We start from the raw sequence: 15,176 nt of genomic DNA on the forward strand, positions 1-15,176 counted from the left end.
AATAGAGTGGCCCCCTCCTCTCTGTGGCAACCCCTCTTATACCTGTATACAGCTACCATGTCCCCTCTGCCCCTCCATTTCTCTAGGCTATCCATGCCCAGTTCCTGCAATCTCTCTTCGTAAGTCTTGGTTTCAAGTCCCCTAATCATTTTGGTTGCTCTTTTCTGCACCTTCTCCAGAGTTTCAATGTCTCTTTTGAAGCATGGTGACCAGAACTGGATGCAGTACTCCAGATGTGGTCTGACCAGGGCATAGTAGAGTGGTATTAATACTTCTCTGGTCTTGGATTGTATCCCCCTGTTGATGCAGCTTAGGATGGTGTTGGCTTTTTTGGCCGCTGCTGCACATTGCTGGCTCATGTTTAGTTGATTATCCACCAAAACTCCGAGGTCTCTTTCGCAGTCACTACTGCTAAGTGGGGTTTCGCCCAGGCTGTAGGTGTGATATATATATATATTCAACTACAACATAAGAGGCAATTCTCCAGCACATCTGTGGCAAAATTCAACAGAAATAATCGAAAACTGTGTCCAAAAAAAATGTCTTGGGGGCATTAGGTTTCAAATCTGGGAACCTCTGCATTCATTCAGTTTTAAAATTAAAAAATGTTCAGCAAGGAAAATAATCTCCAGATGTGGGAGGCACTTCATAATGCATGATTCTTCATGCAGAAATTCTGTAGACACTCACAAAATGGCTTTTAAAGTCTATGTGCCTGTGTACAAATTCGCTGTTGTGTCCGGCATGATTGATCACAAAAGTCCCCATTTCAGAGGAATCAAACTGATGAGGCAGAGAGTTCCACAACTTGTCCAAAATCTAAGTACAAGGTAGAGGTGGCATCTGGAACCTAGAATGTAAAAATGGGTCTTTGTAGCTCCAACTGAAAATACTGTTTTTTTTAAAAAAAAAATAATTATAATTAATAATAATTTATTAGATTTGTATGCTGCCCGTCTCCGCAGACACGGGGCGGCTCACAATGAATGAGTGACCCAAAAATTACATCTGGACTAGTTAATGTTGGATTGCATTGTATAATTTGAATCTGCTGGCTTGAAACGGGTCCAAAGACGGGCTACAAGAATGGTGGAAGGTCTTAAGCATAAAACATATCAGGAAAGACTTAATGAACTCAATCTGTATAGTCTGGAGGACAGAAGGAAAAGGGGGGACATGATCGAAACATTTAAATATGTTAAAGGGTTAAATAAGGTCCAGGAGGGAAGTATTTTTAATAGGAAAGTGAACACAAGAACAAAGGGACACAATCTGAAGTTAGTTGGGGGAAAGATCAAAAGCAACGTGAGAAAATATTATTTCACTGAAAGAGTAGTAGATCCTTCGAACAAACTTCCAGCAGACGTGGTTGGTAAATCCACAGTAACTGAATTTAAACATGCCTGGGATAAACATATATCCATTGTAAGATAAAATACAGGAAATAGTATAAGGGCAGACTAGATGGACCATGAGGTCTTTTTCTGCCGTCAGTCTTCTATGTTTCTATGAAAGTACAGTGTGTTCCAACTGTATATTCTGCAACTATCCCGCAAAGGTGCAATAGGATCAGTAGTGGATTCTAAAACCTGTCACTACTGTTGCGCGCAATGCTTCTACACATGCGCAGAAGCATCCCAGGCGGTTGGGCAGAGCCTCCTCCCACCAGCACTACTAGGTCACAGAACCCGGTCGAACCAGGAGCAACCCACCACTGAATAGGATATAGCTGCGGAAAGCAGCTTTTCAGGGTGTTGCATTGTTAATTCCTTTTTTTTTTTTTGGTAAAGTTTCTTTATTGTTTTCAAAAATATTTCTCACATGTTTTGTTTGGGTTTTACAGATCTTATTCCATGTCTATTACCTTTTGTATATGTCGTTCATTTCCTTATATCTTTTATTAAATTGTATACATTCATATATAAATATCGTAAGTAGAACACATTTTTAAAATAAAAGAAAAAAGGCATTGTTAATTCCTTAAGGGCTTATGTTGGGTGCTGTCTAACTCTGTATCACATTATAGAAACTATAAGTTGACCCCCTCTTATTTGTGGTAACCTCTGAAATATTGGAGCCCTGCTGTCATATCACCCCAGCCCTTAACTTCCTTAAACTACACATTCTGCAACCATTCATCATACAGTTTAGCCTCCAGACTTTTTATCATTTTTGCTGCCAAAGGCCACAAAAATATATATTTGTACTCCATTTTCAGCATCTTCTTGACAGCCATCCTGGGCCTTCCTGAAGCTTTGATCCCAGTCCAGTTGCTTTGGGTAAACTTGGTGACAGATGGGCTGCCAGCTACGGCCCTCGGCTTTAATCCTCCTGACCTTGACATCATGGATAAATTGCCCCGGAACCCTAGAGAACCTCTCATTAGTGGATGGTTGTTCTTTCGCTACCTTGCAATTGGAGGTGAGAACATTTTAATGTCTATTATGGGTGCCTTCCAGATGAGTGGATTTGAAATCCCAGAATTCTCCAGTGGGAGCTTCAGCAAATCGTTTTCCTTTCCTTTCCTCTTCTTTCATTTCCTTTTTTCCTTTCCTTCCCCCTTCTTTCATTTCCTTTTTTCTTTCCTTTTCCTCTTTTTTCCCTTCCTTTCCTCTTCTTTCCTTTCCTTTCCTCTTCTTTCCTCTCCTCTCCTCCCCTCCCCCCTTTCCCTGAATGCAAGTGAGTGACTGTTGCTGAATAGGGGAAGGAATGAGGGATTGCATAACTGTCAGAGAACATTAAAAATAAACCTTACAAAATGGCACTAAGAGGATGGCAGCTACCAGCACCGTTAACGCAGCCACGTTTCCTGAATTTTATTCCCTTCAGGAGTTATGGGTCCCAGATTCAGACACATTCTTTAAGTTAGCCTAATTGAGGTACCTGGGTTCAAAAATTATTGCTGTACAATGCATCCCTTCACCCAATTAAAGGTCATGATAACAAGAATTTCAGTAGTATATAGATGTTACAGAATGACACAGGTCACGTTTAAGCTGCTTAGCTTCTTTGCTGAAGCAGATTATAGACCGAATTAACAATGTGCAATGATTTTGGGCTTTTATTTGAAATGTACCAGGTAGTGATGGTGTCTGTAGTTGGACAGAACAGGTTGGACTGTCTCCTGATATAGGCATCATATATAACAAAGACCAAAAAGCTTTTTAACTTAGTCCCATTCCTTTATTTAACTTTCCTTTTCCCTTGCAGTTTATGTTGGGTTTGCAACTGTTGGTGCAGCTACTTGGTGGTTCTTGTACGATGCTGAAGGACCTCAAGTTACCTTTTACCAACTGGTAAGTTAGAGATTTCAATTGGGAAAAGCACCGTTTGCATCTTTATATCTTGCAAATGCGATGCACGTTTATGTTGGGTTTGCAACTGTTGGTGCAGCTACTTGGTGGTTCTTGTATGATGCTGAAGGACCTCAAGTTACCTTTTACCAACTGATAAGTTAGAGATTTCAATTGGGAAAGGCACCGTTTGCATCTTTATATCTTGCAAATGCGATGCACGTTTATGTTGGGTTTGCAACTGTTGGTGCAGCTACTTGGTGGTTCTTGTAAGATGCTGAAGGACCTCAACTTACCTTTTACCAACTGGTAAGTTAGAGATTTCAATTGGGAAAAACACCGTTTGCACCTTTATATCTTGCAGAGACGCGATGCACGTTAACATCCAGAGCAGGGGCGGATTGCTCTTACCTGCTGCTACCGATGTGCTGTGCACACAGCACGACAATTCTTGCGTGTGATTTTGCTTTCACACATGCACAGGAAGCAAAAGCACACCAAAATCTCATGAGGGGATGCACACCCATGGTTTTTTTGTTTACATGCATGCACAGAAGCAAAAAATAGCTGGAATCTCACATTGCTTCTGCGCATACATAGGAAGCAAAAAATGACAAAAATTAAAGAAAAAAGATGGCAACGCCTGAAGGACTGGCACCAGAGCAGTTGCACATAAATTACGCGATCTGGCGGCCACTACCAGTGCGCAATTGCCTCCCACACTGATCCACAGCCAAAAATGTGACTTCAGAGTAAAAGTGGACATTATTAGGTTGAGGCCAGGAACAGATATAGCTCCATAAGGATGTAGCCACATGTCCTTACATACATACATACATACATACATACATACATACATACATACATTCATACATTCATACATATATACATATTTGTTTTCGTAGATTTTCACGGGTACAGGTATGATGGTCTTGGTATATTCGGGTTTCTTCCCGTGAAGGATTTGGAAATTTCTGGCGACATTTCGACAAGGTCCCACTCGTCATCTTCAGGCTTTCTGTCCTTGTTCGCCCTAGAACAAGGACAGAAACACCAGCCTGTAATAGCAATAGCATTGAGACTTATATACCACTTTGTAGTGCTTTTATAGCCTTCTCTAACTGGTTTACAGAATCAGCATATTGCCCCCAACAATCTGGGTCCTTATTTTACCCAACTCGGAAGGATGGAAGGCTGAGTCAACCTTGAGCTGGTGGTGAGATTTGAACTGCTGAACTACAGCTACCAGTTAGCTGAAGTAGCCTGCAGTGCTGCATTCTAACCAATGCGCCAACCAGACTCTTGACTAATGACTATCTCCAGTGACATTACAAGTCTTTAGGCCACTGCAAGCTTTGGAAGACCTTAATCTCTGAAGCACACCTCGCAGCTACTGAGTCTTAGGTTGTGTTTTTCTGCCCACAGAGGAACTTCATGAGATGCACAGAAGACAACCCCATCTTCGAAGGCATTGATTGTGAAATCTTCGAATCCCGTTACCCAACCACCATGGCACTCTCAGTGCTGGTGACAATCGAGATGTGCAACGCACTGAACAGGTACAGTTGGACGCAGGAGTGGGTTCTGGGTCCTTTTGCTGCTGGTTCACTCAGGGTTGCGCTGTGCATGCATCGATCAAAAAATAACTTCTGCACATGTGCAGAAGCAAAATCCAAGATGGCGGCACCCATGGAGTCACCAACAGAGCCGGCTGTCAATGCCCCAAATAGCATCTGAGAAATAAATCAGGTTGCAGTCCAATTCTTTCACAGAAGGTTTGATTTATTATCAGAGCCATGATGGTCACACTACTGCCATTCCGATACTAACTTCCTTCCAGTACCCCACCCAGGTTAAAGTTCATCCCACAATCCCAAACCCACAAGTTCATCACGAGGACCAGTTCGAGTGCAGGGATTCCATTGACGTCCTCTTTTGTTCAGTTGATGCAGAACAAAAGATGACCTTGGGCTCTAAGAAAGGAATTTGTCGTGACTAGTAACTTTTCTCTCATTCAGCTACCCCTCCCAATTCCCTTAGTGCTGTGCTACTGTGGCAGGCCAAAGTCTCTAACTCCACATAATGGCTTTTGGCCTGACATCGGCTTTGTGATGTCATTGCCAAGTTACTAACGGTTCTAAAGAATTTGTGATTTTTTTTCTGTCTCCTCTACAGTGTGTCTGAAAACCAGTCGCTGCTCAGGATGCCTCCCTGGCTGAACATCTGGCTCTTGGGAGCCATTGTCATATCTATGGCTCTACATTTCCTGATTCTGTACGTGAAGCCATTGCCTGTAAGTAGCATCTCTTGCGCCCAATTTGGATTTAGAAGGATCTCTAAAGACAGGAGACAGGATGCGATCTCAGCCACATCCTCTCTCCACTGCTGTCTTTGGATTCCTGGTGGCAATGATGGGCAATATTGCATCATGGCAATACTTTCCCATTGCAACATTGACTACTGCTCTCTACATGGGGCTGCCTTTGAAGAATGTTCAGAAACTTCAGATGGTGCAAAATGCAGCTGCCTGAGCAATCATGGGCCTCCCGAAGTATGCCCATGTCTCTGCAGCACTCTGCTAACTGCATTTGGTTGCTGATTGGTTTCTGAACACAATTCAAAGTGTTGGTTATGGTCTATAAAGCCCTACATGTCATCGGAACAGATTGCTTATGGGATCGTCTTCTGCCGCATAAATCTCAGCGGCCGGTCAGGTCCCACAGAGCCAGCCTTCCCCAGGTCCCATCAACTAGACAATGTTGCCTGGAGGGCCTAGGGGAAGAGCCTTTTCTGTGGCGGCCCCAGCCCTCTGGAACCAACTCCCTCCAGAGATTCGCACTGCCCCCACCCTCCCCGCCTTTTGCAAGAGTTTAAAGACCTATCTTTGTCAGCAGGCTTGGAGCCACTAAAACCAACATTCAGGCTCCGCCAACAAATGAATTCATGCTTGTTTGCCTGAACAAGAGTGACTGGATTTTTAAAAAAAGATATTGGGATTTTAGTATGTTTTTAAATTTAGATTTCTACATGCTTGTTGTGAGCCGCCCCGAGTCTGAGGAATAGGGTGGCACAGAAATCTAATTAATAAATAAAAATAAATAAAATTAATATTGGTTTCAGGATCCCAGAATCCCAGGATTTAAGATCACAGTTGGGGGAATTCAGATACAGTAGTACCTCTAGATACGAGCTGCTCTACATGCGAGTATTCCAAGTTACGAGCCACGACACAAGCAAAATTTCTGTTCGACACCCGAGCTCAAATTCGGGATACGAGCCGAGCTTCCACTAGGTGGCGCAAGAATCCTTGCTTCTGGTTATCTGGGCGCGAAAATCAAAGTCTAAAGGCATTCGTTCGAGATGAGAGTTGATCGACTTACGAGCTTGGGTCTAGAACGAATTAAACTCGTATGTCAAGGTACCACTGTACTAACATTTCCAAAAATCAGCAGCAGGGTGTCCTCCCTTTTTGAAGCAGAAAACACACAGAAACGAGAATCTAAAGCAGTCTTCTTCAACCTTTGCAAATTTAAGATTGTAGACTTCAACTCCCAGAGTTCCCCAGTCAGAATGGCTGCCTTGGGGAATTCTGGTAGTAATTTCCATCAGTCTTAAAGTTTGTTTGTTTGTTTGTTTGTTTGTTTATTAATTAATTAGATTTGTATGCCGCCCCTTTCCGTAGACTCGGGGCGGCTGTAAGTTGGTAAAGTTGGTAAGGTTGAGAAACATTGGTCTGAAACAACAAAAGAATGTCAAAATGCAAATGAACAGTAGCTGCAAATGAACAGTAGCTGCACATGGTTTGGGGGTGGGTGAGGCAAACTCTTCCCCAAAAAGTTACATATTCTTCCTGATTCCAAAATGATGCCCGTCCTGAAATTTCTTGCTACTTCAGCATGACTTAAGTGTCCTTCGGGTTATTCTCTTTGGAACACTATAGAAACATTCCCAGGCTTGAGTTTTGAAGATAGCAATAGCACGTAGACTTACATACCGCTTCAGTGCTTTACAGCCCTCTCTAAGCGGTTTACAGAGTCAGCCAATTTCCCCCAACACCCTGGGTCCTCATTTTACCAACCTCGGAAGGGCGGAAGGCTGAATCAACCTTGAACCAGTTAGCATTGAACTGCCGGCAGTCGGCAGAATTAGCCCGCAATACTGCATTCTAACCACTGCGCCACCACGGCTCTTGAGGAAAGGCAAAAACCGTAATCTGCATCATTTTCTTATCTTGCAGCTGATCTTTCAGGTCACCCCACTTAGCTGGCCTCAATGGGAGAAAGTGTTGGAAATCTCTTTGCCGGTTATCCTGTTGGATGAAGGCTTGAAGTATCTCTCCCGTAACCATTTAGAAGGTGAGTGAGTGCCCTCATAGCGGGATTGCCCGTCTGTTTTGCAGCTTGTTAATTGTGTTGACGTAAGGCACAGCTTGCATTGCAAAAGTAGAAGACACACAGAGGTGGGCTGCTAAGGTGGAGCGCTGATATCTGTTTGCTCTGAGTGCTAGCAGAATCCAGTGCAATTAGAAACATAGAAACATAGAAGACTGACGGCAGAAAAAGACCTCATGGTCCATCTAGTCTGCCCTTATGCTATTTCCTGTATTTTATTTTAGGATGGATATATGTTTATCCCAGGCATGTTTAAACTCAGTTACTGTGGATTTATCAACCACGTCTACTGGAAGTTTGTTCCAAGGATCTACTACTCTTTCAGTAAAATAATATTTTCTCATGTTGCTTTTGATTTCCCCCCCAACTAACTTCAGATTGTGTCCCCTTGTTCTTGTGTTCACTTTCCTATTAAAAACACTTCCCTCCTGAACCTTATTTAACCCTTTAACATATTTAAATGTTTCGATCATGTCCCCCCTTTTCCTTCTGTCCTCCAGACTATACAGATTGAGTTCATTAAGTCTTTCCTGATACGTTTTATGCTTAAGACCTTCCACCATTCTTGTAGCCTATTATGCTACTCTACCTGTGCAGGTAGCAAAATTGCGTGCGGAGACGCAGGTGCGCCCATGTTTCGGCGCAGTTTTTTGCTTCCACGCATGCCGAAGTTAAAGATAATGAGACAAACATAAGTCTCACAAAAGCTAAGGTGAGGAAATATGATTTGTCTTCACTGTGACTACGGTGAGAGACGAGGAAAGACCGCTATGTTTACTGTGTCTAAAAATGTTGGCAGTGGACAGCATGAAGCCAAATAAATTAAGATGTCACTTAAACACATTACACCCCAATCACGCTGATAAGGCGCTTAATATTTTTTCAGTGAAAATGTGCTGAATATTGCAAACAATCGTCCGGGTGGAGAGTTGTGTTTACTTCTTCCTAAGAGGGGCGTAACAGAAAATAATTGAGAAACACCGAGTTAAGGAAAGGTCAATACAAATGCTATTTATTTTTTAAAAAATGTTCTTTCCTTTGTCCCTATTCCCAGGCAAAGAGAAATGACCAGCACTCCGCAAGATGAATCGTAAACTCTTACCTGGGACTGAAGAAATTGCATGCTTGAACATTTCCAAAAGACATCAAGGAATATGCATGTTTTTGAAGTCTCGGACTTAATGCGGGTGAATTGTGAAAAGAAATGAAAAAACTGATATTTTTCTTTTCTTTTTCTTTTTAGTTTTGTTATGTAGCTGCGTTATTCTTTTCTCTGTATATAGTTGTGCAAATACTGGACAGTTAAATTATGGCTGGGGAGAGAGGGTAACACTTGCTTTTTAATGGAGGCAAACTTTTAGAGATCTGCTTCTGAAGATTTAATTCCTTTTTTAAAAAAAATAATCTCCTTTTTTCGGCACCCTAAGAACTGCATTTTTCTTTTGAAACAAGCAATTGTGTGTGAGCTATTCTGTGATGCTTGTCAGATGTTGCCCCTGGTGGGATCCTTCACCCACAAGATCCTCTTTGACACAGTCCTGTCAGATTTTATAAGAGACAGAAAACACCACATGACTTGAGGTAGCCAATCAGATTTTTTTTAGAAATATGTTTGATCACCTGATTGGCTACTGTATATTCATCATATCTTACTGGAGACTGGCTGCTGAAACAATGCTTGGCTTTGCGTAGATGCCTAAATTCTAGAAGTAGAAGATGGCTGCAACAATTTTGCTCGCAGGCTTATTATGAGAAAGAGGGTAGAAAGGTTCAATATACCCTTAACCATCTACTTCTGCCTGGTTTTGTTCTTGTGGGAAACTGTTTCTCCCACCATCTTTTTCATAGGTTTGTTGTATGGAGGAGGACCTCCAGCTTCTTCTATACCAGAAAGTTGAATTGAGTGTGGAAAACTGGTATTTTGAAAGAAAGATTTTAGTTTTGCCATTTCTCTCTTATATCAATTATTTATTCATAGGGGGGAAAACCCTTTGTATATAAGGTATTGTCTGGAGACATATCTATCCATGTTTGTGTGATTGCAGACCATAAGTAGATGGAGATGTCTCATCAGAAGTCAACTCATTGATCCATTTAGCACAGGTGTGTCCAATCTGCAGCCCACAGGCCGCACGTAACCTGGGACAGGTTGTAATGCAGCCCAATAGGAACATAAACCTTTAACATTATTATGTGGTTTTTAACAATATTTTGTATACAGTAACTACGTTACATGTTTTGTATGCAGCCCAAGAGAATTCCTCTGCATTCATTTGTGGATTAGGCATGCCAAAAGGTTGGGCACCCATAATTTAGACTATCTGACTGGTAGCACAATTGTGTGAGCTATTGTTTTTCTCACTTGCTGCCCGAAATCTTTTTTAACTGGAGATATTGGAGGCTGACTCTGTGCACTCCTATTAAAAAAAACCTGAAATATTTTGCCCCTGAACTGAGAAGCTATCTTTGGGCAAACTAGAAACATAGAAGAGTGACGGCAGAAAAAGACCTCATGGTCCATCTAGTCTACCCTTATACTATTTCCTGTATTTTATCTTAGGATGGATGGATGTTTATCCCAGGCATGTTTAAATTCAGTTACTGTGGATTTACCAACCACGTCTGCTGGAAGTGGTTGGTAAATCCACAGTATTAAACTATTAATTCATCTTGGCTAGTATTAGTTTCTGTCCAGAGTGGATTTCAAAGTTATAATTGGGGGTGCCATAAAATCAGAATAATCATAATAGTTACTTCCTGAAAAGGGGGCAGTATGAATTTAAGTGTCAACTTTCCCTCTGTATTGTTTATTCTTAACATCCCAAAGGTGCTTTTTTCAAGGGGCAAGTGGACTTTCCGTTTTTTCTTTGAAGATGTTTTATTTCTCACCCAAGCAACATCTTCAGCTCTGGATGAAATATCTTGAAAGGAAAAAAAATACAAAGTCCAGTTGCCTCTTGAAAAAAGCACCTTTGGGACAACCATGACCTGGAAGACTGGAGAATCCCCATAGACATTTATTCTTAATAGATCTCTCAAGAAGAAAACCAAGAATCTTGCACTGAGAAGGTCCAGATAAAATTCATGAATGATATGGTAAAAGACCAGAGCAATATCCTAAAAGACATGGGACATTTATGCGATTTAGTTTGTGGTCCTCGAAGATTTAAGGCGTGCAAATGTCTTTATTTGGGGCAAGAGTTTGCATTCACATTACTTATCAAACCTGGCTGTTTTTCAGGCCACGTGCCTAGAACTGTGATCTGTGTAATCCATAACACTGGCAGATGTACCAGGGGAGATTTGATGGCACGAGTGCCTGATTTGAATGTCTAACCATGGATTTCCATGGAAAGCTTCCACACTTTTAGGTGGTTATTCTTACAACAGCAGCAATGTATGTACATGGAGAATCACAAATGATGAACTCCAGTCTTTGGAAAGAAGATGAGATTTCAGAATGGTCCTCTTGAAGGCTGTTTGTGCAACATATCCAAGGGGAAAAAAGATAGGTAATACAGTAATATTAATAATATTATGTCCTGCCTGATGGCATTTTTGTTAAGAACAATACCTAAGAGTGGATTATGATTATGGAGGAGAAGGATAATTATTAGACCTCTCTCTCAACTTTCCTCCAGCATTGCAAGAGAGCTTACATGAGCTTCTCAAATTTACTCTGTCAACAACAGTCTTTTGAGGGGCTGGGCTGAGTTGCAAGATAATGATTGTCCCAAAGTCAAGCTTCCATGATTGAGGGGGACTACTCCAGCTTCATACACTAATCATCCAGGGTCCCAAAGGTGCGTTTTCAAGAGTCAACTGGAATTTCTTCGTTTTTCCTTGAAGATGTTTCACTTCTGATCCAAGAAGCTTCTCCAGTTCAGTTCAAGCTTCTTAGATGCAAAGCCAAACCTCCTCGAGGAAAAACAAAGGAAGTCTAGTTGTTGCCTCTTGAAAATGCACCTTTGGGACAATTGTAACTTAGGTGACTGAGAATCTCCATCAATATTTAACCATGCAGTGTACATTGAGTTCACTTCTTCTTCTTCTTCTTCTTCTTCTTCTTCTTCTTCTTCTTCTTCTTCTTCTTCTTCTTCTTCTTCTCCTTCTCCTCCTCCCCCTCTTCCTCCTCCTCCTCCTTCTTCTTCTCCTTCTCCTCCTCCTCCTTCTCCTCCCCCTCTTCCTCCTCCCCCTCCCCCTCCTTCTTCTTCTCCTTCTCCTCCTTCACCTTCTCCTCCTTCTCCTTCTCCTTCTTCTTCTACTTCTTTTCTTCTTCTCCTCCTCCTTCTTCTAAAGGCAGGTCACTTTAGAGGATTCTAAAGGCCTTTACTCACTGTGGTTGAAATGCTTCCTACCCATATCCTAGTCAGCAGAAAACAGACAGAATACTGACTCGCCTCTTTTTTCCATCACTGGCAAATATCTGCTTTCCTGGAAAATGATAAAGCTTGACGGACATTAAGTAGGGAGGAAAATGCCACTTTGGCACCACTGTATTTAAGGATGGCTTAAGAATATGTCATTGGGGCTGGGAACAAAATGATGACAACATTAAAGGGACAGGACATATTTGTGTAAGAGGACAAAAGCCCCAAACTATTTTCCTTATTTCTTTTTTTGCTTCCAAGTTCTTACGGCTGTCGTATGTTTCGGCATATTGAAATAGATGCTTCCCGAGGCTAGTTAATATATTGAGCTTTAAAGGTATGTTTGCACTGTGCATTTAAGCCAACTTCAATCTATTCTCGCTTTTGATCTAAAAACACCTGGAAAACGAAATATGACAGAGCAGCAGAGGAAGGAATTATCTGCACGCGACAGAGCTTCTGTTCCCTGGATTATTTGTCTCTGTGTGATTGGTTTGCTCGCTTGATTATTTCTCTGAAGGAGTGGCATTGAGTTTACATGAGCTTCGTTCCACTTTAAATGTGCTGTTTGTGTTACTGAATAGGGAGAGGGCAGTTAACCGTGAAGCCAGCAAGGCATCGTATAAATCTCTAGACATTTGCTGCGCCAACTCAGGGATCTTTCTCTGGCACTTCCATGTTTTCGTATGTGGGCAGAGGTTTGGTTTGAAGTATGCGGAGCTCTGTCCCACTTTCATAATTTTACATCATTCCTTTTGAAGGGGAAAAGAAGATGCTGTATCCATGCTGTATGAAGTTTTTTTTTAATCTCCTGGCAATGCTTTTTTTTTTTTCAAAAACAGATTCCAAAATTTCCCTTAAAAAAAATCTTAAATTGCTTATCCAATCAATCTTCTTATTAACAGCAGTAAAGGTCCAGGAAGTTATTTTAATCAAGGCAGTTGTGTCTATAGTGATGAAAAAGAAAAATTAAGTTGGTGGTTATGATTGCCTACCTCTGTTTTATATGTTTCTACAGATATTGGGGGGGTGGGGGGGGTTGAATATGAGTTTCAGAGGCCCCCGGAGCAGAAGGCAGGAGAACTCTGAATTATGCATAAGTGTGAGGGCATTCAGTAATAAAATATTTTGCTAGATGAAGTTTCCTAATCCCTCTACCTCTTTGTTAATAAGAATTGTATTTCATGAGGTCTATATCTGTCATGCCGCAGGAAATATAAATCACAGTTATGTTATGTTCAAGACACAGAAGCCCTGCTTCAAAAGGTTGATGCCACCTGTTGAATAAGCTTTGATTTCTGTTCCTGATATCTTCCTTTTGATAACCTTGTTTTTCCTCCAGCTGTTTTAAGCCACCTTGTTTAGAGCAGGGATAACTTCTGTTCCCAAAGGGCCAATTTCTATTCAAAATCGAAAGTGGAGAATCTTTTCTGCAGTTCTCTTTATATCAAAAGTTCTCACCATCTTGTCTAAAAACAAGAAAACCTACAGTCACTGATGAAATTAAAAAATAGGATACTTAAACCTGTATCTAATATGGACAAAACGTGATATATTTATTTATCTTACCGTATGCCGATATTCCAGGAAATAATGCCTCTGTACATAGGCTGAATAGGGGATGGGTAAACTTGTCACTTCTGATTTCATTTGGTTTCTTGCTGTAGTATCATGTTTATTTAATCCTGGTGAATATTTTAATCAAAATTCCATAAGAACATTTTTGTACACTTTCTCCCAATATGCATGTTTTTGCACATATTTTCTTAAATTGCTGGACTGCATCAAAACTTTGGGGAATGTGCAAATATTGACATTTTTTACATTTATGGTTTTGTGTCCGGGCGGGGAAAGTATATACATATTATGTTGTAAATTGAACAGGTTTTTCTTCCATTCTTCTTGAATGACACTGTCCATGCGATCTTTGCAAGATCAAATGACCCCCGCTCTCACAATTCAAGTTCTTTTTTCAAAAAGGAAAAGAAAGCATTTTAATGAACAGCTTGACAAAATCCTAAAATTTCCATCCGTTGAAAAGAAAGAGAGCTAATTTTCAGCTAATTCACAGATATTATTTAAGATGATAATCCTTTAGAAATCACACACCACCTTTCTTCCTTATCACCAGCATTGTATAAAATATTTCCAAGGTAGGGAACTTTGTTAAGTCTTTGGGAATGTATAGATTTGAATATACTACTGAGCTGGTTGAGCTGTACAGGAAAAAAAAATCTTGCATGAAATGTTGTTAATGTATTTAATATATACTTGTAATCAAGAAGTTTTAATATGAAGCTTTGGCAAAAAGATCACCTTTATAGGTATATGTGGTTACAAGAAAGTTTTAAGAAACAGAAAGAAAACATATTCTTCACTTTCTAAATGTGTCGTGTTTCTTTTGTTCTTTTGGTGAAATCTTTGGCTTTTCAGTAATTTTTTGAGAGCAATTAAACTAGTTTAATAAAACATTTTCTATCCTACTTTTCAATCCCTCCCCCACTTCGCACACCCGTGATGTGTCACTTTCAAAAATTCAATTCCTCTCTAATAAAAGGTTTACCAAGCTATCAACAGTATGAAAAACTGCTGGAAAGATTTTTTTCCCTCTTTATAGTAAAAGCTTTATCCAATGAATAAATGATACAGAAGTTCACAACTCCAGTCCATTTTGTGGTGCAATATTTCCACCTCAAGTGCTCTGTCCAGAAGGATTCAGAAAACAAATTCAAGAGTTAGCGGGGGTTCAGTTTTATAATGAGTCATTAGAGTTAGATATTAACGGTAGAGAGAGATTTGGTCCCCAAACTACGGCCCGCGGGCCACATGCGGCCCACTGAGGCCATTTATCCGGCCCGCCAGTGAGTGACAAAACCACAGGGAAAAGAGAGAGAAAGAAAGAAAAGGGAAAGAGAGGGAGGGAAGGAGAAGTGGAGAGGAAGGAAGGAGGGAAGGAAGGAAGGAAAGAAGGAGAAATGGAGGGAACAAGGAAGAAAGGAAGGAAGGAAGAATGAAATGGAGGGACAGAGGAAGGAAGGACTGTTTTGGGGGTGGGGGTAATTTTTTTAAATTTTTCTCTCAACATACATTCAAACAACACAGTGTATCATCTAATTTTCCAT

At 40.9% G+C, this 15,176-nt stretch overlaps 1 protein-coding gene across 1 annotated transcript in view; it reads left to right on the plus strand.

Annotated features, from left to right (window-relative positions):
* ATP2A3 (ATPase sarcoplasmic/endoplasmic reticulum Ca2+ transporting 3) overlaps window positions 1–14,640 on the plus strand; it is a 215,013-nt gene extending 200,373 nt beyond the window's left edge. Inside the window, exons 16-21 of the mRNA XM_070735166.1 lie at window positions 2,219–2,421; window positions 3,211–3,296; window positions 4,719–4,852; window positions 5,469–5,586; window positions 7,531–7,648; window positions 8,739–14,640. Coding sequence (XP_070591267.1) covers window positions 2,219–2,421; window positions 3,211–3,296; window positions 4,719–4,852; window positions 5,469–5,586; window positions 7,531–7,648; window positions 8,739–8,752 — 673 coding nt within the window. The 3' untranslated portion in view covers window positions 8,753–14,640. The remainder of the gene's footprint in view (window positions 1–2,218; window positions 2,422–3,210; window positions 3,297–4,718; window positions 4,853–5,468; window positions 5,587–7,530; window positions 7,649–8,738) is intronic.
* Window positions 14,641–15,176: the final 536 nt, after the last annotated feature.

This window comes from Erythrolamprus reginae, chromosome 1 (genome assembly GCF_031021105.1).
Source record: "Erythrolamprus reginae isolate rEryReg1 chromosome 1, rEryReg1.hap1, whole genome shotgun sequence".
In the NCBI taxonomy this organism is placed as follows: domain Eukaryota; kingdom Metazoa; phylum Chordata; class Lepidosauria; order Squamata; family Dipsadidae; genus Erythrolamprus; species Erythrolamprus reginae.